Raw genomic sequence first — 23,267 nt, forward strand, 5'->3', positions numbered from 1 at the left:
ACACAGACTCACCAACTGCCCATAACACAGTGTCGTAAGTGTCCTTGTGTTCGTTGCCTGTGCGTGTGTCAGTCCAGGTCACCTGCAGGGCTCCTGAAGAGAGTTTGTCCACTCTCTTTGGGACACACTTCCATGCAAACTTGGTCCCATATTCCTCCATGTAGTCTGTCACTAGACCTGCCATTTGCTGCACAAAGCAAAAGAACAAATTCACCTTCAAACATGACCGAAATCACTATCATAATGTCCAGATATGGCAGGCTGTGTTCAGGGAGCAATACCTGATCAAACCCCGGAGGGCGATGCTGCGAGCCATCACTGTGGTGTCCAGCCAATACCGGTGAGGAAGCCGGCACACTCCAGAGCCACATCTGAGCAAACACCAAGTTGAGGTTACAGTACTTTATGATGTATTTGCATGTACAGAACCACCTGAGTGTGACTATAAAGACACTCTTGCACAAGAGAAGGAAATCACAGTCATGCAGCAGAATGTTGACATCCTGGTTTAGCAAATGACTTGATCTGAAGGGTCTCAAGGGTCTGCCGATAGTTTAAAGCAAGCAAAGAGTTACTCAAACACTACATGAAACTGGCCTGATGCCAACATTATTGTTTCTATAAAGTTAAGAATTTTTACTATTACCAGTGGCTCCATTGACAAACACTCTAGTGAACAAAGATACAGCTGGCTCCAACCACAAGTCTGCAAAGCACAGAATAGAGATGAATAGATGAATAACACAATAAATATATTTCATCATTTGTGCAGCACACTTTGGCTAAATAAAATAAAGCATGTCCAAAGTTGAAAAAATGTTTTTATTTTTTATTGTAAATCTGGAATTAGAGAGGTGATGAATTACAAAGCTTTATAAGCTCAAAGGGGGGGAAGAGGTGTGAAGAAAATGTAGAAAACAGGGACAGGAAAAGCTAGTGCTGTGTATCTGTGCTCTTGCAGTGTCAATGTCAATGTCATATCAGTGAGTGATGTGTGTGTGTCTGTGTGTGCGTGTGTGTGTGTGTGTGTGTGTGTGTGTGTGTGTGTGTGGTCCAGGTGATCACACTTCTTATCCAGCCTTGAGATCAGTGGCGTTGAGGAGGGCTAATTGCCCGTGTTCAGGAGCTACTCCCTACAGAGGGGTGTGCCATGTTCAGGGCTCAAGTCCATACATCAGCCAGGTGAGTGACGCCTGTCACCCGCTTGGATGAAGCCCTTCTCTCCCTTGTTTTTAACCTCTCCCTCCCAGACCTCTTCTCAACCGGTCTGCTCCACCTGACAACCAGGGGGCCTGCGGACATCCTGCCCCGTTCATGCTAACACTAACCACTAAAAGCCCCAGTGCCCATTTTCTCAGCGTCTGTGTAATGCACAGCTGAACTTGCACGTTATGAAGTGCTTAAAGAGATTAGGCAAAGAGCTTTAGCGTGATTCTACACTTTCATCACTGAGAAGTCTCCTTTCCCCTATGTCCTAGACTGAAGTCTGTACAGCGGCTACATTTTTCACACTAAAAGATGGAAACCGGAATTCAGAAATCTTTCATTTAGCAATTTTATTCCCAAATTGTTTGTTGTTGCAAGAACAAACCTGTCAACATATTTAAGTGTCCAGAAGTGCTTCTGATAGGCAGTGGTATGTCTTATACAATTAATACAGACTGTATTTAAACAAACTGCAACACATCAATATATACGATGTCATTTGTATAATTATTACTATACTGCAGTAACTTTGAACAAGGCAATGTAAATCCACAAAGATAAAAAAAATACATGAAAACTTTCAGTGTTTTATTATGCACCTGTCCTAGGCTCCCAGTGGTCTGAATATATTTTTATTTTATTTCAGAAGCACTTCTCTGTATATTAGCATGAAGTACAGCTTATTGGACTCTTTATTTCACAAATTTATGTGTTGCCACCAGCTTAACAGTACTTCCTTGTAACTCTGGAGTATTCCCAAGGGACAAGTTCATTACTTCAGTGTCTTTTGGTGTAATCCTAATTACTTTAAACTGTCAGGTAAAAATGGTTATATTTTTACATTTCAGACCTGAATTTCTTTTTACTTTGCATAATGTTTTATTTATTTTAATGCAATAATGTGTTCATTAGCAGAGATGGACAGTATAAGTGTGGCAGGGCTGTTGAGACCACATCGGCTGCTGTTGGACATTCTGTTCATGGTGCTACAAAGGCACAGACCACTACATGTATGCAAAGAGAGCCTGTGAATGTTTTGCTTCTCTACATTTGCTCGGCAGTTGTGCTGCAGCCGTCTAAACTACTGAAAGGTATTCTCAGGAAGTATTGTTGCTCCACTGTACACCACACCAAACAAACCTTCATACTGCTCCAACTCTTCAGTACTGGCCTAACCACAAGACCAGTATCACAGTCCTGCTGGCACGTGCTCAGTGCTTTCCTCCTGATACCATGGTGATGGAATCAGCTCTGGGCTTTCAACTCCAGGGCCAAATCTGTCACTCAAGTGTGTTGTGTTCCAAGACCCATTGACACCCATCACTCGCCTAGACCCCCACATCCCCCACACACACCACTGCCGGCAAAAAGCCTCTTGGACTTCACCTGCATGGCTGACAGCTCAGAACACAACAACATCGCGCTAGAGTGTGGTTAAGCCGTTTATAGAAGAAGCTAAAGCTAATGTTAACCCCTTAACGCCTGTGGAGAGGTAGAGGACTACACAACCATCCCACTTAGATCAAAGGACTTCCTGAACTCAGTGTCTCTGAGTAGATCGTTCTGCTTCATTCATACAAAGGTGTTTTGTTGAATGGATGAATGTTACAGTGGTGATTGTCTATGGACGGTTTGTTCAGGTCGATTTCTTCACTATAAATTATTTTGTATTGCCACCAAGTGGTCAAAACTCTGAATAGCATACTTATGCTATACATATACAGTACTACATTGGAATACCACACGTTTTTCATTAAAATTATAAAAAGGAACTGACAGTAATCAACAAGATTAATAAAAACTATAATTTAATACTGCACACCTATTGTCCAAATACACAAAGTTTAATCATCAGCCAAAACAGAAACAAGAATATAATTAAAAACAATTAAGACTCCACGCCCCAGGTGCAAACATCCTAGATACATATCAAGCTCAAATATCAGAATCATTATTTCCGCTGATCTGTCAACATGAAGCAAACAACACCACAACCCAGGTATACCACAACCACCAGTCACCGTCTGCGCGTGTGCCAAGAGGAAACATCAGGGAGGACCAATTAACCAGGTGATGACAGGGGCTAAATGGCTGGATTAAAGGGCTTGTTCCGTAAAGGTCAGGATGCACGTCGCTAATCTGAATCACGAGGCGAAGACAGGCTGACGGAAGGGAGAAAAACAACTGCATGTCGCTGATGAATGATTACAGTGCGTGACAGTGAGACGTGTCATGTCAGCGAGCAAGCCGCACAGCGAGTTAGAGCAAGGCATTAATACTGAAGAGGTTAGAGGTTCCGTTTCCCTCGTAGCTCACTGTAAAGAGAACGCACTGACAATCTTACACATACTAAAATGATACATTCAAGGGTGCTATTATTATATTGGGACTGGGGTGTAACCACTTTCATTTGTTGTTTTTTTTTCATGTAAAAAGAAAAATAATTTACTAATAATTTTACTTTCGGCACTGTGGAATATTGGAATGTGCATTCAGACCATCATCACAGCATAATAATAATAAATCAGATGTATCTATAATATAATTGAAATATGTGTTAGGCAAAGGACCCCTCACGTTTTCCCCGGCGATTTTTTCAGCCAGAAGATGTCATCACTGGTGAAGCCGTGCTCTATTGCTCCTTGGATCTGTAACAAGGGTTAAAGCTGTGAACAGAACTATCCAACTATCAACAGATCCATCAATAGTGTTGAACAGTTTCTCTCTAAAAATGCTATCTTTCTGTGTTAAGACTTGTATGTGTGTGTGATGCCTCCAAACCACATTCTCCATCACTTCAGTGGTTTTGGCCACTCTGTTGCCGGAGGTTGTCTCTTTCTCATTTGTTTGTCTACCTGGTTACCAATCAACCAAACAACACATGCTGGTGGAGAAAAAGCGAAACCTCTTCAGGGAAATGACGACAAAGTTACTTACATTTGTGGGTATTTTGGCCGCCCGCCTGTGGCGATTACAATGTTCTTAGCAGTCAGGATTGTCTGTATGGAGAGGAGGGAATGTGAGGTAACAGCCTTTGTTCATATCCGTCAAAAAACAAGGAAATGTCTCCACGGTATACTGCAATAAGGTGATGATGGAAACGCTGAAACAATCAATCACAACAAGTAACACGCTCTCAGTGTGGAAAGGTTTCCCTAAAAATTAGTTTCCAAAGTTGATTGAATTTTGATTTTTAAACACATTTAAATGCAATCTTCCACGTTTTATATACACATCAACAACATAAAATAATATAATATATGTATTTATTGACTTTTCTCAACTGAAATCCAATGATCAGTGTGGGACAGACTGAATGTATAAAGAAATATCAGCAGCTCACCTCTTTCCCAGCTTAGTTAGGCCTTTAACAGTGTGTTCATCCATCAGGCTTCCTTTGAGATTCAGATACTTCACCTTCCTAAAAGACAGAAGACAAACAGCTGGTTGCTCTGGTGCATAACTTGCTGTTAAGTGGTACTAACTGTTGTGTACTTAATCATATCCCCTCATCACTCCTTTCCTGCTAATTCTCACTGCACACGCTCTACATTTCATATTTTTAATCTGCTGAAATCCAAAACGAAATAAAAAAAAAAAAAAAAAATCATGATTTAGCTGCTGAGCCAGGCTGCACGGTAGATTGATCTCATGCAAATATATTTGTTTCTGGTTATATTCTGCATGTGTTATTACTCATTATGTTCTACCAGAAGCACAGAAGTATGAAACAGATGTCGAGCTGTACGTCTTTATGGGTCCATATCATACCTACTGAGCATCTTAGCAAACTTTGAGTGTTAATTAAATTGTTAAAACATACTTTTTCGAATTTATAAACTTAGTATGAGCATGAAAAAACAAACTAATTTATCCACCGACAATCTTGCTCACATTGCATTTTAAATTTCCATGTACTAACTGTTAATTAGTACTCCCACCATAGAATTAGAACTGCTTGCAGGAAAATCTAACTTAATTAACATCTGTGATCTTTTTTATTATATTTGTAATTAATACAATGACTGCTTTGCACTGTAGTTCACTATGCTGCTGTTCTGAGCACCTCTCGGGACAAGTTGTTAATTAAAAAAAAAAAGGAATTATATTAGAAGCATAATAGTATGCTGAGTCCGAGGAAACCAAGTCACTGGTTTGAAAACATGTTAGGTTAAGCATGGGCACATTCACACTCCGGTTAACACCTGTTTGCCCTGCAGCCAGCCAATCAATCAACATGTGGTCGTTGACTCTCAATCCTCCTATCCTATGTGCCAGCAAAAATGTAGAGCCTTCAGCAATATTTCATGTCATAAAAAAGTTAAAGAAAAGCAGACATGAATGGAAATTTACATTTTATTATGGACATTCTGGGTTTAAGAAGGAAATGTGTGTGGAGCATGAAGGAAGCATCTACAGTGAGAGTGGAGACATAAATAACACTTTGTATTTCTTTATAGCATGAACACAATAGATATTTTGATTCTTGGGAGGATGATTACAATGGCACAAAAATGTCAGTTATACCTACTCTTAAATCAAAGAGGAAGGAACTACCTCCCTAATTCCTCGTTTAAATTAAATCACTATCATATGAAACGTCATCAGCAAAAGAAAAAGCAAACACGGCTTGTGTCCACTTACTTGTCCTGCAGCTGAACTCTGTGACCCCAGTTCAGGACCTGACGTGGTTCTGAACAGCCTCTGCCATGGTGGCCCTGGAAAACACAGCGAGATTACTATAAACAGACCTGACCAAGCTAACAGTACACAGAGGGAAAGATGCTTCCTGTTTTCCCTGTGTTCACCAGTAGTTACTCTGGGTGTGTTGCCTCACAGGCATAATAATGCTTAAACACCATATTCAAATTATATTTTGACAAACTATAATTTTTAGCTCATTATTTGGCCCACCAGGGAACCATTAATGTATTTTTCACGACTCACGGTTTTGGTTTTGGCATTGTAATCTTTAAGGCTGCTTGTCTTTTGACATTTTTCAGGATTTTTGCCCCGTCTGACTGCTGAGCACACTTTAAGACCTTTAAAAATAAGTGAAACAGCACAGTTCCACTGCTATTAAAGTATTCATTTTCCAACCACAACTACTGTCTTTGTCCTATTGCATTTTCATCACTAGATGGTGCTGTTTATCTACTCAAACATTTAATAACTGTTCCCTAAAGCTGATGAAAAACTTAAGGTTTTGATTAACCCACCAGTCATGGCAGACCGGCCCCGAGATCTGCCAGCCGTACTTCTTAGCATCTTTGACTGCAGTGCCGAGCAGAGCAGCCTGGTGCATGAGCTTCTTCGGATGCAGCCAACGTTAACACATGTCCCACCAAGACCCCACTTGGTACCTGTTTGGAAAAGCATTTCCACAGGACTTAGCAATGGTGTTTTTACATTTTCAGCAAATAAAATAGTTTGCATACTGATGCATGTGCTTTTTTGTAATTAACTGGCACAAGAGATTCATGAAAATGTACATTACCTCGAACAGATTGTCTCCACGTAATCTAAAACAGCAACTCTCTGTCCCGCTGTGCCGCTGTCAACATAGTATAATGTAAGTGTGTTATTAGACATCCCTGTGAAAAGCATACCTGCCTGAACATTGAGGAATAACATGCACTTCAAAAGATCCACCTTCTTTGGAACATGCAAGGCCTCCTGAACCACCACCAACAACCACCAGGTCATAGTCATACTTCCCTGTAGGAGCATATTAATGATGAACAGTAGACAAGAGTAAATGTACACAGCACAATCACATGTGGGGGCATTAAACGCTCCTTCAGCAACAGACCTATACTCCCACCATGTAAGAAGGGCGCTACCACAGGTCCTTCATTCCAACAGCTGCCAACTCTTTAACACCAGCATGACTTTCTCTATAGATTTCTTACTTATGAGTAATCTCTTATCCACCATGGTGTGTGTGTGGCTTGATGAGTCATTATAAGTCCGCTTTCCTATATGTTACACTATCCACTATCTTCTATAGTATACAACAACATCTACGTTTATTTTCAATCACTTTATTAACTCATTATTTCCTCACACTCCTGTCATTTTAGATCTACACTTATTTGCCAATACGAATATTAGATTCTCATGATCTGTTTTTTTATGACTCATTAACTATCTATTTCTGCAAAGCATTCACGGGTTGAAGCATCACCGGGTGTCCTCGGGTCACCTCCGTTCACATAAAGCGACTACATTTGAAAACGTAGTGTATGGTTAAACTTGTATTACATGGCATAATACACTTGTACAAAGTTGCCTTGATGAACTGCTGTTCCCGTGTGACGCTGACTCTACGTAAACTAATTTAAATGTTTTTATATATATTTTTTTATGCTACCTGCTAACATGACGCACGAGATACATGCCACGCATTATGGAAGTGAAATTGTTATATGACCAACACATGACCCTCAGTTAAACAAAATAAATAGCCTACACTTCATGCTGCTTGCTTCAACCCCTTAATGCTTTGCAGAAATAATAGTATGGTCATAACACTAAATCTATTTCTATTGCAATTGTATCTAAATAAGGTGAGTTGTGTTGTATACTTAAGTGTTTCTTAACTATGTATAAATAAGCTAGACTTTAATGATCTCAGCTCTCACACACATGGTGGATAAGAGATTACTCATAAGTAAGAAATCTATAGAGAAAGTCATGCTGGTGTTAAAGAGTCTGGCAGCTGTTGGAATGAAGGACCTGTGGTAGCGCTCCTTCTTACATGGTGGGAGTATAGGTCTGTTGCTGAAGGAGCTGTTTAATGCCCCCCACATGTGATTGTGCTGTGTACATCTACTCTTGCCTACTGTTCATCATCCAATATGCTCCTACAGGGAAGTATGACTATGACCTGGTGGTTGTTGGTGGTGGTTCAGGAGGCCTTGCATGTTCCAAAGAAGGTGAGATCTTTTGAAGTGCATGTTATTCCTCAATGTTCAGGCGTGTATGCTTTTCACAGGGATGTCTAATAACACACTTACATTATATCTATGTTGACAGCGGCACAGGCGGGACAGAGAGTTGCTGTTTTAGATTACGTGGAGCCATCTGTTCGAGGTAATGTACATTTTCATGAATCTCTTGTGCCAGTTAATTACAAAAAAGCACTATGCATCAGTATGCAACTATTTTATTTGCTGAAAATGTAAAAACACCATTGCTAAGTCCTGTGGAAATGCTTTTCCAAACAGGTACCAAGTGGGGTCTTGGTGGGACATGTGTTAACGTTGGCTGCATTCCGAAGAAGCTCATGCACCAGGCTGCTCTGCTCGGCACTGCAGTCAAAGATGCTAAGAAGTACGGCTGGCAGATCTCGGGGCCGGTCTGCCATGACTGGTGGGTTAATCAAAACCTTGAGTTTTTCATCAGCTTTAGGGAACAGTTATTAAATGTTTGAGTAGATAAATAGCACCATCTAGTGATCGAAATGCAATAGGACAAAGACAGTAGTTGTGGTTGGAAAATGAATACTTTAATAGCAGTGGAACTGTTGCTGTTTCACTTTATTTTAAAGGTCTTAAAGTGTGCTCAGCAGTCAGACGGGGCAAAAATCCTGAAAAATGTCAAAAGACAAGCAGCCTTAAAGATTACAATGCCAAAACCAAAACCGTGAGTCGTTACATTAATGGTTCCCTGGTGGGCCAAATAATGATCTAAAAATTATAGTTTGTCAAAATATAATTTGAATATGGTGTTTAAGCATTATTATGCCTGTGAGGCAACACACCCAGAGTAACTACTGGTGAACACAGGGAGAACAGGAAGCATCTTTCCCTCTGTGTACTGTTAGCTTGGTCAGGTCTGTTTATAGTATTATCTCTGCTGTGTTTTCCAGGGCCACCATGGCAGAGGCTGTTCAGAACCACGTCAGGTCTCTGAACTGGGGTCACAGAGTTCAGCTGCAGGACAAGTAAGTGACACCAGCCGTGTTTGCTTTTTCTTTTGCTGATGACGTTTCATATGATAGTGATTTAATTTTAAACGAGGAATTAGGGAGGTAGTTCCTTCCTCTTTGATTTAAGAGTAGGTATAACTGACATTTTTGTGCCATTGTAATCATCCTCCCAAGAATCTAAATATCTATTGTGTTTCATGCTATAAAGAAATACAAAGTGTTATTTATGTCTCACTCTCACTGTAGATGCTTCCTTCATGCTCCACACACATTTCCTTCTTAAACCCAGAATGTCCATAATAAAATGTAATATTTCCATTCATGTCTGCTTTTCTTTAACTTTTTTATGACATGAAATATTGCTGAAGGCTCTACATTTCTGCTGGCACATAGGATAGGAGGATTGAGAGTCAACGACCACATGTTGATTGATTGGCTGGCTGCAGGGCAAACAGGTGTTAACCTGAGTGTGAATGTGCCCATGCTTAACCTAACATGTTTTCAAACCAGTGACTTGGTTTCCTCGGACTCAGCATACTATTATTGCTTCTAATATAATTTCCTTTTTTTTTTTAATTAACAACTTGTCCCGAGAGGTGCTCAGAACAGCAGCATAGTGAACTACAGTGCAAAGCAGTCATTGTATTAATTACAAATATAATAAAAAAGATCACAGATGTTAATTAAGTTAGATTTTCCTGCAAGCAGTTCTAATTCTATTGGTGGGAGTACTAATTAACAGTTAGTACATGAGTAAGATTGTCGGTGGATAAATTAGTTTTTTTTTCATGCTCATACTAAGTTTTAAATTCGAAAAATGTATGTTTTAACAATTTAATTAACACTCAAAGTTTGCTCAGATGCTCAGTATGTATGATATACATATATGATATAAAGACGTACAGCTCGACATCTGTTCTATATCTTCTGTGCTTCTGGTAGAACATAATGAGTAATAACACATGCAGAATATAACCAGAAACAAATATTGCATGAGATCAATCTACCGTGCAGCCTGGCCCAGCAGCTATATCATGATTTTTTCTTTTTGGATTTCAGCAGATTAAAAATATGAAATGTAGAGCGTGTGCAGTGAGAATTGGCAGGAAAGGAGTGATGATGGGGATTATGATTAAGTCCACAACAGTTAGTACCACTTAAGAGCAAGTTAATGCACCACCAGGAGCAACCAGCTGTTTGTCTTCTGTCTTTTAGGAAGGTGAAGTATCTGAATCTCAAAGGAAGCCTGATGGATGAACACACTGTTAAAGGCCTAACTAAAGCTGGGAAAGAGGTGAGCTGCTGATATTTCTTTATACATTCAGTCTGTCCTACACTGATCATTGGATTTCAGTTGAGAAAAGTCAATAAATACATATATTACTTTATTATTTTATGTTGTTGATGTGTATATAAAACGTGGAAGATTTGCATTTAAATGTGTTTAAAAATCAAAATTCAATCAACTTTGGAGACCTAATTTTTAGGGAAACCTTTCCACCTACTGAGAGCGCTGTTACTTGTTGTGATTGATTGTTTCAGCGTTTCCATCATCACCTTATTGCAGTATACCGTGGAGACATTTCCTTGTTTTCTGACGGATATGAACAAAGGCTGTTACCTCACATTTCCCTCCTCTCTCATACAGACAATCCTGACTGCTAAGAACATTGTAATCGCCACAGGCGGGCGGCCAAAATACCCCACAAATGTAAGTAACCTTGTCGTCATTTCCCTGAAGAGGTTTCGCTTTTTCTCCACCAGCATCTGTTGTTTGGTTGATTGGTTACCAGGTAGACAAACAAATGAGAAAGAGACAACCTCCGGCAACAGAGTGGCCAAAACCACTGAAGTGATGGAGAATGTGGTTTGGAGGCATCACACTATCACATACAAGTCTTAACACAGAAAGATAGCAGGTTTTAGAGAGAAACTGTTCAACACTATTGATGGATCTGTTGATAGTTGGATAGTTCTGTTCACAGCTTTAACCCTTGTTACAGATCCAAGGAGCAATAGAGCACGGCATCACCAGTGATGACATCTTCTGGCTGAAAAAATCGCCGGGGAAAACGTGAGGAGTCTCTTTGCCTATACACATTATTTCAATTATATTATAGATACATCTGATTTATTATTATTATGCTGTGATGATGGTCTGAATGCACATTCAGATATTCCACAGTGCCGAAAGTAAAATTATTAGTAAATTATTTTTCTTTTTACATGAAAAAAACACCAAATGAAAGTGGTTACTACCCCAGTCCCAATATAATAATAGCACCCTTGAATGTATACATTTTAGTATGTGTAAGATTGTCAGTGCGTTCTCTTTACAGTGAGCTACGAGGGAAACGGAACCTCTAACCTCTTCAGTATTAATGCCTTGCTCTAACTCGCTGTGCTGCCTTGCTCGCTGACATGACACGTCTCACTGTCACGCACTGTAATCATTCATCAGCGACATGCAGTTTGTTTTTCTCCCTTCCTGTCAGCCTGTCTTCGCCTCGTGATTCAGATTAGCGACGTGCATCCTGACCTTTACGGAACAAGCCCTTTAATCCAGCCATTTAGCCCCTGTCATCACCTGGTTAATTGGTCCTTCCCTGATGTTTCCTCTTGGCACACCGCGCAGACGGTGACTGGTGGTTGTGGTATACCTGGGTTGTGGTTGTTGTTTGCTTCATGTTGACAGATCAGCGGAAATAATGATTCTGATATTTGAGCTTGATATGTATCTAGGATGTTTGCACCTGGGGCGTGGAGTCTTTAATTGTTTTTAATTATATTCTTGTTTCTGTTTTGGCTGATGATTAATACTTGTGTATTTTGGACAATAGGTGTGCAGTATTAAATTATAGTTTTATTAATCTTGTTGATTACTGTCAGTTCCTTTTTATAATTTTAATGAAAAACGTGTGGTATTCCAATGTAGTACTGTATATGTATAGTCATAAGTATGCTATTCAGAGTTTTGACCACTTGGTGGCAATACAAAATAATTTATAGTGAAGAAATCGACCTGAACATAACCGTCCATAGACAATCACCACTGTAACATTCATCCATTCAACAAAACACCTTTGTATGAATGAAGCAGAACGATCTACTCAGAGACACTTGAGTTCAGGAAGTCCTTTGATCTAAGTGGGATGGTTAGTGTAGTCCTCTACCTCTCCACAGGCTGTTAAGGGGTTAACATTAGCTTTAGCTTCTTCTATAAACGTGCTTAACCACACTCTAGCGTGATGTTGTTGTGTTTCTGAGCTGTCAGCCATGCAGGTGAAGTCCAAGAGGCTGTTTTTGCCGGCAGTGGTGTGTGTGGGGGGATGTGGGGGTCTAGGCGAGTGATGGGTGTCTAATGGGTCTTGGAACACATACACACTTGAGTGACAGATTTGGCCCCTGGAGTTGAAAGCCCAGAGCTGATTGCCATCACCATGGTATCAGGAGGAAAGCACTGAGCACGTGCCAGCAGGACTGTGATACTGGTCTTGTGGTTAGGCCAGTACTTGAATGAGTTGGAGCAGTATGAAGGTTTGTTTTGTGGTGTTGTACAGTGGAGCAACCATACTTCCTGAGAATACCTTTCAGTAGTTTAGACGGCTGCAGCACAACTGCCGAGCAAATGTAGAGAAGCAAAACATTCACAGGCTCTCTTTTGCATACATGCAGTGGTCTGTGCCTTTGTAGCACCATAAACAGAATGTCCAACAGCAGCCGATGTGGTCTCAACAGCCCTGCCACACTTATACTGTCCATCTCTGCTAATGAACACATTATTGCATTAAAATAAATAAAACATTATGCAAAGTAAAAAGAAATTCAGGTCTGAAATGTAAAAATATAACCATTTTTACCTGACAGTTTAAAGTAATTTAGGATTACACCAAAAGACACTGAAAGTAATGAACTTGTCCCTTGGGAATACTCCAGAGTTACAAGGAAGTACTGTTAAGCTGGTGCAACACATAAAGTTTGTAAAATAAAAGAGTCAATAAGCTGTAGATCATGCTAATATACAGAGTGGTGCTTCTGAAATAAAATAAAAATAAAAAGACCGCTGGGAGCCTAGGACAGGTGCATAATAAAACACTGAAAGTTTTCATGTATTTTTTTTATCTTTGTGGATTTACATTGCCTTGTTCATAAGTTACTGCAGTATAGTATAATATACAAATGACCATCGTATATATTGATGTGTTGCAGTTTGTTTAAATACAGTCTGTATTAATTGTATAAGACATACCACCTGCCTATCAGAAGCACTTCTGGACACTTAAATGTGTTGACAGATTTGTTCTTGCAACAACAAACATATTTGGGAATTAAAATTGCTAAATGAAAAATTTCTGAATTCTCGGTTTCATCTTTTAGTTGGAAAAATGTAGCCGCTGTACAGACTTCAGTCTAGGACATAGGGGAAAGGAGACTTCTCAGTGATGAAAGTGTAGAATCACGCTAAAGCTCTTTGCCTAATCTTCTTTAAGCCACTTCATAATACGTGCTAAGTTCAGCTGTGCATTACACAGACGCTGAGAAAATGGGCACTGGGGCTTTTAGTGGTTAGTGTTAGCATGGACAGGGGCAGGATGTGCCGCAGGCGCCCTGCGTTGTCAGGTGGAGCAGACCGGTTGAGAAGGAGGTCTGGGAGGGAGAGGTTAAAAACAAGGGAGAGAAGGGCTTCATCCAAGCGGGTGACAGGCGTCACTCACCTGGCTGATGTATGGACTTGAGCCCTGAACATGGCACACCCCATCTGTAGGGATTAGCCTGAACACTGGCAATTAGCCCTCCTCAACGCCACTGATCTCAAGGCTGGATAAGAAGTGTGATTCACCTGGACCACACACACACACACACACACACACACACACACACACACACACATACACTCACTGATACTGACATTGACATTGACACTGCAAGAGCACAGATACACATGCACTAGCTTTTCCTGTCCCTGTTTTCTACATTTTCTTCACACCTCTTCCCCTCCCTTTGAGCTTATAAAGCTTTGTAATTCATCACCTCTCTAATTCCAGGATTTACAATAAAAATAAAAAACGTTTTCAACTTTGGACATGCTTTATTTTATTTAGCCAAAGTGTGCTGCACAAATGATGAAATATATTTTATTGTGTTATTCATCTATTCATCTCTATTCTGTGCTTTGCAGACTTGTGGTTGGAGCCAGCTGTATCCTTTGTTCACTAGAGTGTTTGTCAATGGAGCCACTGGTAATAGTAAAATTCTTAACTTCATAGAAACAATAATGTTGGCATCAGGCCAGTTTCATGTAGTGTTTGAGTAACTCTTTGCTTGCTTTAAACTATCGGCAGACCCTTGAGACCCTTCAGATCAAGTCATTTGCTAAACCAGGATGTCAACATTCTGCTGCATGACTGTGATTTTCCTTCTTCTTGTGCAAGAGTGTCTTTATAGTCACACATCAGGTGGTTCTGTACATGCAAATACATCATAAAGTACTGTAATCCTCAACTTGGTGTTGCTCAGATGTGGCTCTGGAGTGTGCCGGCTTCCTCACCGGTATTGGCTTGGACACCACAGTGATGGCTCGCAGCATCGCCCTCCGGGGGTTTGATCAGGTATTGCTCCCTGAACTACAGCCTGCCATATTCTGGACATTATGATAGTGATTTCTGTCATGTTTGAAGGTGAATTTTGTTCTTTTGCTTTGTGCAGCAAATGGCAGGTCTAGTGACAGACTACATGGAGGAATATGGGACCAAGTTTGCATGGAAGTGTGTCCCAAAGAGAGTGGACAAACTCTCTTCAGGAGCCCTGCAGGTGACCTGGACTGACACACGCACAGGCAACGAACACAAGGACACTTACGACACTGTGTTATGGGCAGTTGGTGAGTCTGTGTATGGGTCACATTTTGGGGTCAAATCTGAATTCATGTGATAATAACAGAATATTTAACTAGTATGAGGTAAGAATTCTGATCACTGCCTCCACGTGGAGGTCAGAGGGGTAAATAGAGAACAGCATCCCTGAAGAGGTAGAGGCTCATTGTGTTCCTTATGTGAGTAGAGGAGATGCCAAGGCTTTAGGTCTGGATCAGGGAGGGAACCCGTATGTCATTTTGAAGGTAGTCTTACCTCTTTTGCCTCCCAGCTAAGCTAAAAATTGGCGAAGACGTGGATTATCAGTGGAACAGAGGTGGGCCCAGTGACGCCTGGGTGGTCGAACAAGCCACCTGTAACAGCACCAACCTGTCAATCAAAGGGACGCTTTGATTGACAGGTTGGTGCTGGTGCTTTTGATTATGCATAACTTCAAGCCTTAATATAATTTGAACAAGTGAGTTAAAAATGAACAGGGAAATTATCTAGAGAGACCAATACCATGTTTTTGTATCAGGCAGTAAACATGTTTATGCTGCTGTGAAGTTGGACATTTTACCATAGGGGCTACGGAGACTAACTTAACCTGTAGCCAGCCTCAAGTGGCTGTTTGAGGAACTGCGGTTTGTATCTGATAATCCCTGACCAATAAAGAAGGGGGGCGAGTGTCAGGCGTTTTTTGCACAGCGCTCAAACCTTTGCTATATCATCATAAATTAATCGAAACATTAACGATGATATTACATTTAATCACTCAATGACATGGCTATTAACGATGATATTACATTTAATCACTCAATGACATGGCTTGACATGGTCAGTTATTAGTTACACCTGTGCTTTGTCCTACTTTGCTGTAAAAACGGTCTATTAAGAGATTTGAAAGGAAAATTGTCAAAACTGTCCTGTTTGACTCGAGAATTCACTGAAACTTGTCTCTATTGACGGTAAAATTAAATCATTTGCAGTTGAGACCTGATATTACTCCAAGAAGAGCTCTGACAGATGCTTGAGCCTGAATTTTTTTTTGTTTGGTACTTTCCTTTTTTAATTATGAAGCCACCTGCGACAACAACAGCCTGAATTATATTTACTAAATCTGCTTTGCAACTTTACATTTAGTCACAGTGATAGTAATGGTATGGTAATAAAGTCCTTTACCTCCATTGTTTCCCATATCCTATATCTCCCTGAAATGAAACACTGGTGAGCCTGGTCTCCTCACCACCATCAATTTCATTGTCATCCTCAATAGAATGCAGCATCAGCAGATAGCAAAAGGAATCAAGGCTGAAAACAAAGTAATAAAGTCTGAGTGATGGGAATGGCCAGGGGAAGTGTTAATCACCCACTGCTAGCTCTCTGGTTAGAGAGGGCCAGGACTGGGCAGGATGCACCCAGGCACAGGGTCACCGCGTTCCCCTCTTTGTTCTCCCTCTCTGGGCCTTCCTGCCCGTGCCAGCCCTGCGGAAACCAACCCCGCATCTGTCACTGCCATCCCTGCCCGTGGCCCTCTGCCTGCCATTACCGCCAGCCCTCCTCCTCCTCTTTCTCATCTATCCATTCTCTATTCTATCATGTCACTTCTCCCGTTGCACCAGCAGTATGAGTAACAATGGAGGGGACATCCGTCAGGGCCATTAGTTTATTTGTGTTGAGTTCTTTCAAAGACGAGGCAGTGCTTCTGAAAATCTGACTACCAGGCTTTTCCAGTTCACTTTACACCTGACTGACGGACTCGCTTTATGCGAGTGTTGTGGGAGGGAGTGGGGAGAGAGTCCTCTCTCTTGGTTCATGCGTGTGACAGTGACAAGGATGTGCGTGACCCTGCAGCTGAGATGACGTTGGTTCTTCCCTCCTCTGACACAATTCCCACATCGTCTCCACATGAGACTGTCGGTGAGAATGACATTTGCATTGAGTGCATGTATCAGTAGGTTTTCTGACATGTGTGAGATGCTGCATCCCTTATGTTTCCCATATTCATTAGAGGGAAAGTTCTCACCCAAACTCAGCAAAGAAACCACCAGGCAGTCAAATTATTTTTGATTCCAATCCACCATGCAACAAACTAGTAATAATATAATAATATAGTATTTTTAGCCTGTTTTTATCATCTTGACATTACATTTTACAGTTTTTGTTTTTATTTGTTTGTCCAATAGCCCCACCAGTCTAATCACCAAAACTTTTAGTTCCTTCATCTTATGTTGAACGGTGTTACATATTAAAGGCGTTTCCCGAAATAGTTGTAACTCCAGCAGCAGTATTCTCGTGTTGGTGTTGTGTCCGTGACAGCTTTTTGTTCCCCGACAAGTTAGTGAGAACCAGTAAGAACGTGGCCTCTGCTCTTTGATGTGAGCGTGCAGGAGTTATGAGTACAAGGCCACTTCCCTTTACTGTGACCTTACACTAGGGGCCATGCAGGGATCCCAGGCCTCTGCGGAGTTATTAAAGGCCAGAGCAGACCGGAGGACAGTATCACCACTGTCTGTCACATCCTTCTCCACGCCCCTGTGGCCTCCCCTCCACCTTTCCCCTGTTCCTTCCTGGCCTCATGGCCGCTCCCCTGTCCAGGTGTGCTCGCAGACCTACACCAGGAAACAGAACATTTCCACACTTCCTTTCTGCATGCAGGCAGTGGGCACATCCTCCTCATTGAGCTCTGCAGTACTCATTTCAAAATGTTTCCTAGTTGTTGTTTTTTTAAAGGACGTTTGTCTGTGTCAGTTTACTGGAAACATCCCTGAATGTTGCTCTTCTGTGGGTTTGCAACTGTGTAACTGGGGAAATTATAGTGATGATTTTTGGGCAAGAACATCATCTACAGGCATTAAAAACTAAATACTCCCTGAAATGTAGTATATAAAATAACAACAACTAATAATGAATACAGTATGATTCAGTATTATTGTTACTATTTTGTGACCCTCAGTTAAAGCATTTTTGTTTGTTTGTGGACGATAAAACAACTTAACAAGAACACTTAAGAGTGTAGAATTAAACACTGAAGTGATCTTGTTTGGACTTTAACTGTAAATCTCTAATGTCCATTTTTAAATCAACATCTAGACTTGATCTAAAGTCTTTTGAAAGCCCCTGAAAAAATAGTTTTAAATATTTGAGTGTTACTCATTATATAAAGCAGTAAATAAGCAACAGTTCAAACCTTTAGGTTATATATAGATTAGACAGGACTATGTGGGTCTGATTTGATCACCACATTTTGATTCAAATGTTTCTAAAGTCGGATTGGTGCACAGAGATACATGACACCACCTTTTTCAAACCGAATGCACATTGCTCGTTTTTGATTTCAGACAGTCTGAAACAGAGATGTGAGCATAATGCAAAGAGTTCCCATTCCTTTGATATTTTTTACAGCTAATGAGCTCTTTATCAATTTGCATCTTAAAATCTTTTTTGGCCTGAAATAGAACATGTAATCAATTTTTGGCATCCTGTACGATCTCTTCCCCCACTCTTCCCTCTCTTTTGTCTTTGTTCATTTGATTGATCAGATAAGTATCCAGCTCTCATTACAGCTTGTGGAGGGTTGTTATGGCTAATTAGCCTAGCAGTCTAGAGGCTTCCTCTTAATGTCACAACAGGCTTTGTTCAGATTGGACTTTGTATTGGGCTGAAATGTGTGTGTATGTATGTCTTTGCTCCAACCATATCGCTTATCAGCCAGCCTGCTGTTGTTGTGTCCTTGCTGTACAATGGAGCTGCAGTCGCTGCTACAGTACAGCAGTGACAAGCTACAGACAGGAAGGCTAGATATGTAAGGAAAGTCTATACTTACCAGTCAGATCCTACTGATATGGGTTTTGTTGGGTAATATTGATATTCTTGCAGTAACTGGTGGTAATATTGAATGTTTTCAAAGCAGAGAAGATCAAATATTTAATGTTTCAAAGCTGCTAAAATGTATTCATGTCAAGGAGGTAAAGTCTCAACAGGATGCAGACCATTATGGGACATGAACTCCAGACTAAAGAAACACATCAGTTATAACTCCTATGAGGCAACTGTAGCTGGTGTATAAAGGTAAACAATTGATGACACACTCTTAACACCACTGAAATCATATATATTGAACAATACATACACAAACACATCTTACAGTGTGTTTAAAAAAAAAAAGTTTGTATCAAACAATAAATTCAAGGTTCAAACTCACTCATGAAGGCATGAAGTGTTGAGGTTCATTCTTGACCCTGGAAATAATAGTTTGACCGAAACCAAAAAAAATCTTCCCAGTATTTATAAATGAATAAATACTTGATAATAAATCAATTAATGTGAATAACAAATGATGAAATGGGTGAAAAAGATTTCATATTAAAGTATGAATCTATATTTTATGTGATTGCAGCTGTTATTAAGACGTTTACTAACTGTTTATACAACCGTTGTGGATGCTAAATAAAATGATGATTATACATTATATACATAAATAAACACAATCAGCTGACAACTACATTTTTAAATTTAGTTTCACTGCAAAAGCAGAGCAAAATGTAAATATCTAAATTACACTAAATCTTTAGAAATTAGGTCAATTAGTGAATGACATGTATATGCTGACTAAATGAGCGTAGACAGATAAATGAAAATATTTAGAATTCTTGCTTTGGGGAATTGGAAATGACTGCCCAACTTCCCCTCTCTCCTCCTTCTCTGTGTTCTCCATCGCCTTCAACCACCCATGTTGTGGAGCACTAGACAGGTCCCTGTAGCCCCCCTGGTCTGAGATGAGGCGGAGGACGTTGTTCTTTGGCTCCAGCCAGGAAAAAGGGTCTCAGGGGTTTGTTATTTTTGCTGTCCGATAGCATCTACATGGGTAGCTCAGGGCTGGGTGTTTATTATGTTAGCCGGGCAGGTTGTGAGGAGCTATGGAGAGGAGGGGGGCTGCGAGTGGTCCATGCACCATCACCATAGAGACTCTGTGTCGACAGCATCAGTCAGCCGTCCCCCAGGAAGTGTCAAAAATCACACCTTGGGGTGTCTCTGGGGTCGATGGGATACCAATTCCCAGCTGCTCATCAGTTTCCCCTCCTCTCAGCTCTCTCAGCTGGCCAGATGCTGTTGTTTTCTGACTGAAGAGTTCTAAATGAAAGCTAATTTTAAGGCTAACTCTGCTATTTGTGCTTTAACAATTGTCTGAAGATTGTTTGGTGTGTTTTTTTGTTTTTTTTTATTTAAAGTGGTAATTGTTGAGTTAATTGCTTGTTTTGTTGTCCACCACTTTGACTATGATTTAACTATTGTATGAAATTGGACATTCAGGGTCCCCAGGGGATGAATCTTAAAGACTTTCCACTGACTTTTCCGTTAATGTCACCATGACGTTAACATGATGATCCAGATTTTTCATCTAGCACTACCATTAGTTCAGTTTTAGAAATACATTGGGAAATACATTCTTTATGAACAAAGACCTGAATTTCTATCAACCTCAGCTCAGTATGTGTTAATTAGCAAATATTAGTATGTTAAAAGCTGGTGCTAAGCTGGTGGCCATGGTATGCAGTATTCCAAATATCAAGAGTCCAAGTCCTATTGCTTAATAATTGAAAACAATTAATCGATTGATGGCAGGTAAATGGCAGCAGTAGCCAGTTTTATTGTTCTTATCATGCAAGACAGTCTGATGAAAGTCCTGAAAGTAGAGTTTTTAGTTTTTAGTAAGTCCTCTCTCTTTGTTCTCGTGCTGAATGCTACTGTAGTTGTACAGACAGCCCCCTCTTTGCAGTAGTAGTTTCTGATAACTCCTGTACTGCTTTGTTTTCTGTGTTGGATGGGCAGCAGAGGCCTGAAATTCTCACGCAGGGTGTGTTATGAACACAGTACAGAGAGCCTCTCTCCTCTCCCACACCTCTGTCTCTCCTGAATTCATGTAATGGAATATTCTCCTTGTGCTGTTTCCTTCCATTGACCTCAGGCAGAGCCCCTGAAACCAAAGCCCTGGGCCTGGACAGGCTTGGTGTGCAACTGAACAAGGAGACGGGAAAAATAGTTGTGGGAACTGACGAATCCACCTCTGTTCCAAACATCTATGCTTTTGGTGACATTGGCGAGGTAGGTATTGTGAAGAGACACCACACTGACAGCAGAAACACGTAAACATGGTTATTTATTTGTGCATACCTCCTGTACAGTACTTGGCAGAAGACTGAGTATTAGGTAAGGCTAATCTAACCAGCCCTCATGTAAACACTGGCATTGCCACTGTGTGTTCCAAGCTGAACCAGCCATGTTAATACTAGTTCTACCTGCTGCACCTAATGTCAGTGTTGTTTTTTCACAGCAACCAGCTGTGTGTTTCCTTCCTGCCTCCCAGGCCTCATGAAACACACACAGACACACACACGCACTCTTTTTTTTTGACTGGCAGTTCGCTTTGATGACTCGTTCTTCATTCCAATCTGTCTGTCATTTATCACAGCAGCAAAGAGGCATTTTTATTCTTTTTTTTTCTAAGCAGGATGGTTGATATCTCAATTTGTCCAGTGCTTTGTTGTTGTTTTTTTCTTCTTCTCAGAAAAGTGTGCCAAGAAATTCATTATAATGACGAATGACAGTTACTGGAATACCACAGCTCACATCCACATTATGTATAAGAGGTGCAGGAGATGTTTTGGACAACAGGATGTGCAGTGGTAATTTAACAGGTTTTCGTCATGCTTTCAGAATTGCCCCGCAGCCTTACTGTTTCCTGCACCTTTTAGGTGTGTGTGTGTGTGTGTGTACGTGTGTGTACGTGTGTGTGTGTGTGTACGTGTGTGTACGTGTGTGTACGTGTGTGCACGTGTGTGCACGTGTGTGTCCGTATCCAAGATGTGTTTGTCTGTTTTGGCAGACATCCAGTACAATAAAGGCAAAAACAAAAAAGCACAGACTGTTTTAAGTGTTCTAGGTGGTTTAAATGTTTAGCACTTACAGTATGTCACTCACGGTCCACCTCGTCTGTGTGTTTGTGTTTACACTGTGTCTACACCGACAATGACCAAATGGTTTAAACTTCACACTTGAGTTACGCAAGGTCAACAAACCTTTAAAATGATTTGCGGCTTGAAGATTTAAAGTGTTTGAGGGGCAGAGATACTGAAGTGAATTCAATTGTCTCTTGTTTTAGGGTCGCCCTGAATTGACCCCAACAGCCATTAAAGCTGGAAAGCTTCTGGCCCGAAGACTGGCCGGTCACAGCACTGAGCTAATGAACTATGACAACGTAAGACAGACACACACACACACACACACACACACCCACACACACACACACACACACAAGCTGATTTCCCTTCATCTTTCCACAGTTTTTATCTGTGTGGCTTTTTGAGTCTATTGTTTTCTGTTTAATTTGAGGTTAATCACAACTGGTGTTTTGTCATGGCATAAACAAAGCAGCATTTTCCAAAATGCCGTCATTCTTCATCCTATGTATACTTAGATCGTATTTTAATGAATAAAAATAATGTGTGTCAACGTTCAGACCGGAATAAGGTTCAGAAACCATCAAAAACCCTGTTAGAGTTACACTTAGCAATTATGTTTCATTGTCAGTCACTTTCTAGATTTGATGGGATAATCATTTAGTTAATAAAATATCGGAATATCGCAGCCCCAGGGTCATCAAGTCTTTTGCCTGCTCGATAGTCCAAAATCCAGTGCATATATTTACTATTACCTTAGACCAAAAACAGGAAAATTGAGAAACTGGAACAATAGAGTGATTTAGCATTGTTGCTTTAAAAAGTGAGTGAAAACAATATTTAATTATGATTCATTATCATTCATTATCTGTCAGCTAATCAATTCGTTTTCTGTGTTTGGGTGTGTCAGGTGCCCACGACGGTGTTTACCCCCGTCGAATATGGCTGTGTGGGTCTATCTGAAGAGGAAGCTGAGAAGAGGCTTGGAAAAGACGGCATAGAGGTGAGATGCATGTGGTGGATGTGTCACTGTAATACAACTCTAAATATTTTTAGAATTTCCTATGGTAGTTTCTTCATTGTATCTTGAATTTCAATATAAATATACTGCAACTTTTACTACTATACAGAAAATGTAGTGATTAAAAAATCTGTTCATGACATTTTAATTACACACCAGGAACGCCACATTAGAGTGAATCTATAACTTTGCAGTGTTAGTGGCATGTAGCAAATTAAGAGCCCACAATTTGTGAAATGACTCATAACTAAATCACTAAAACAGAATATTTTGTCATATGATATTATGAGATATGT

The 23,267-nt window shown here is 40.4% G+C and overlaps 1 protein-coding gene and 1 pseudogene across 3 annotated transcripts in view; one reads left to right on the forward strand and one right to left on the reverse strand.

Annotated features, from left to right (window-relative positions):
• The window catches only part of LOC109136908 (thioredoxin reductase 2, mitochondrial-like), a 7,802-nt pseudogene extending 659 nt beyond the window's left edge, over positions 1-7,143 (reverse strand).
• Positions 1-23,267, forward strand: part of txnrd2.2 (thioredoxin reductase 2, tandem duplicate 2) — a 31,730-nt gene that overhangs the window by 3,728 nt on the left and 4,735 nt on the right. Inside the window, exons 1-14 of one of the 3 annotated variants that reach the window (XM_027277847.1) lie at positions 7,647-7,775; positions 8,079-8,144; positions 8,245-8,301; positions 8,436-8,580; positions 9,080-9,154; positions 10,355-10,433; positions 10,788-10,850; positions 11,143-11,213; positions 14,319-14,338; positions 14,657-14,748; positions 14,846-15,020; positions 20,960-21,096; positions 22,154-22,249; positions 22,861-22,953. In XM_027277847.1, the coding sequence (XP_027133648.1) occupies positions 8,495-8,580; positions 9,080-9,154; positions 10,355-10,433; positions 10,788-10,850; positions 11,143-11,213; positions 14,319-14,338; positions 14,657-14,748; positions 14,846-15,020; positions 20,960-21,096; positions 22,154-22,249; positions 22,861-22,953 (987 nt within the window). In that variant the 5' untranslated portion in view covers positions 7,647-7,775; positions 8,079-8,144; positions 8,245-8,301; positions 8,436-8,494. Of the gene's footprint in view, positions 1-7,646; positions 7,776-8,078; positions 8,145-8,244; positions 8,302-8,435; positions 8,581-9,079; positions 9,155-10,354; positions 10,434-10,787; positions 10,851-11,142; positions 11,214-14,318; positions 14,339-14,656; positions 14,749-14,845; positions 15,021-20,952; positions 21,097-22,153; positions 22,250-22,860; positions 22,954-23,267 lie in introns of those variants that run through there. The other 2 variants (XM_010733544.3, XR_003462272.1) reach the window with 2 other exon arrangements.

The sequence above is a fragment of the Larimichthys crocea genome, chromosome III (assembly GCF_000972845.2).
Source record: "Larimichthys crocea isolate SSNF chromosome III, L_crocea_2.0, whole genome shotgun sequence".
Taxonomy (NCBI): domain Eukaryota; kingdom Metazoa; phylum Chordata; class Actinopteri; family Sciaenidae; genus Larimichthys; species Larimichthys crocea.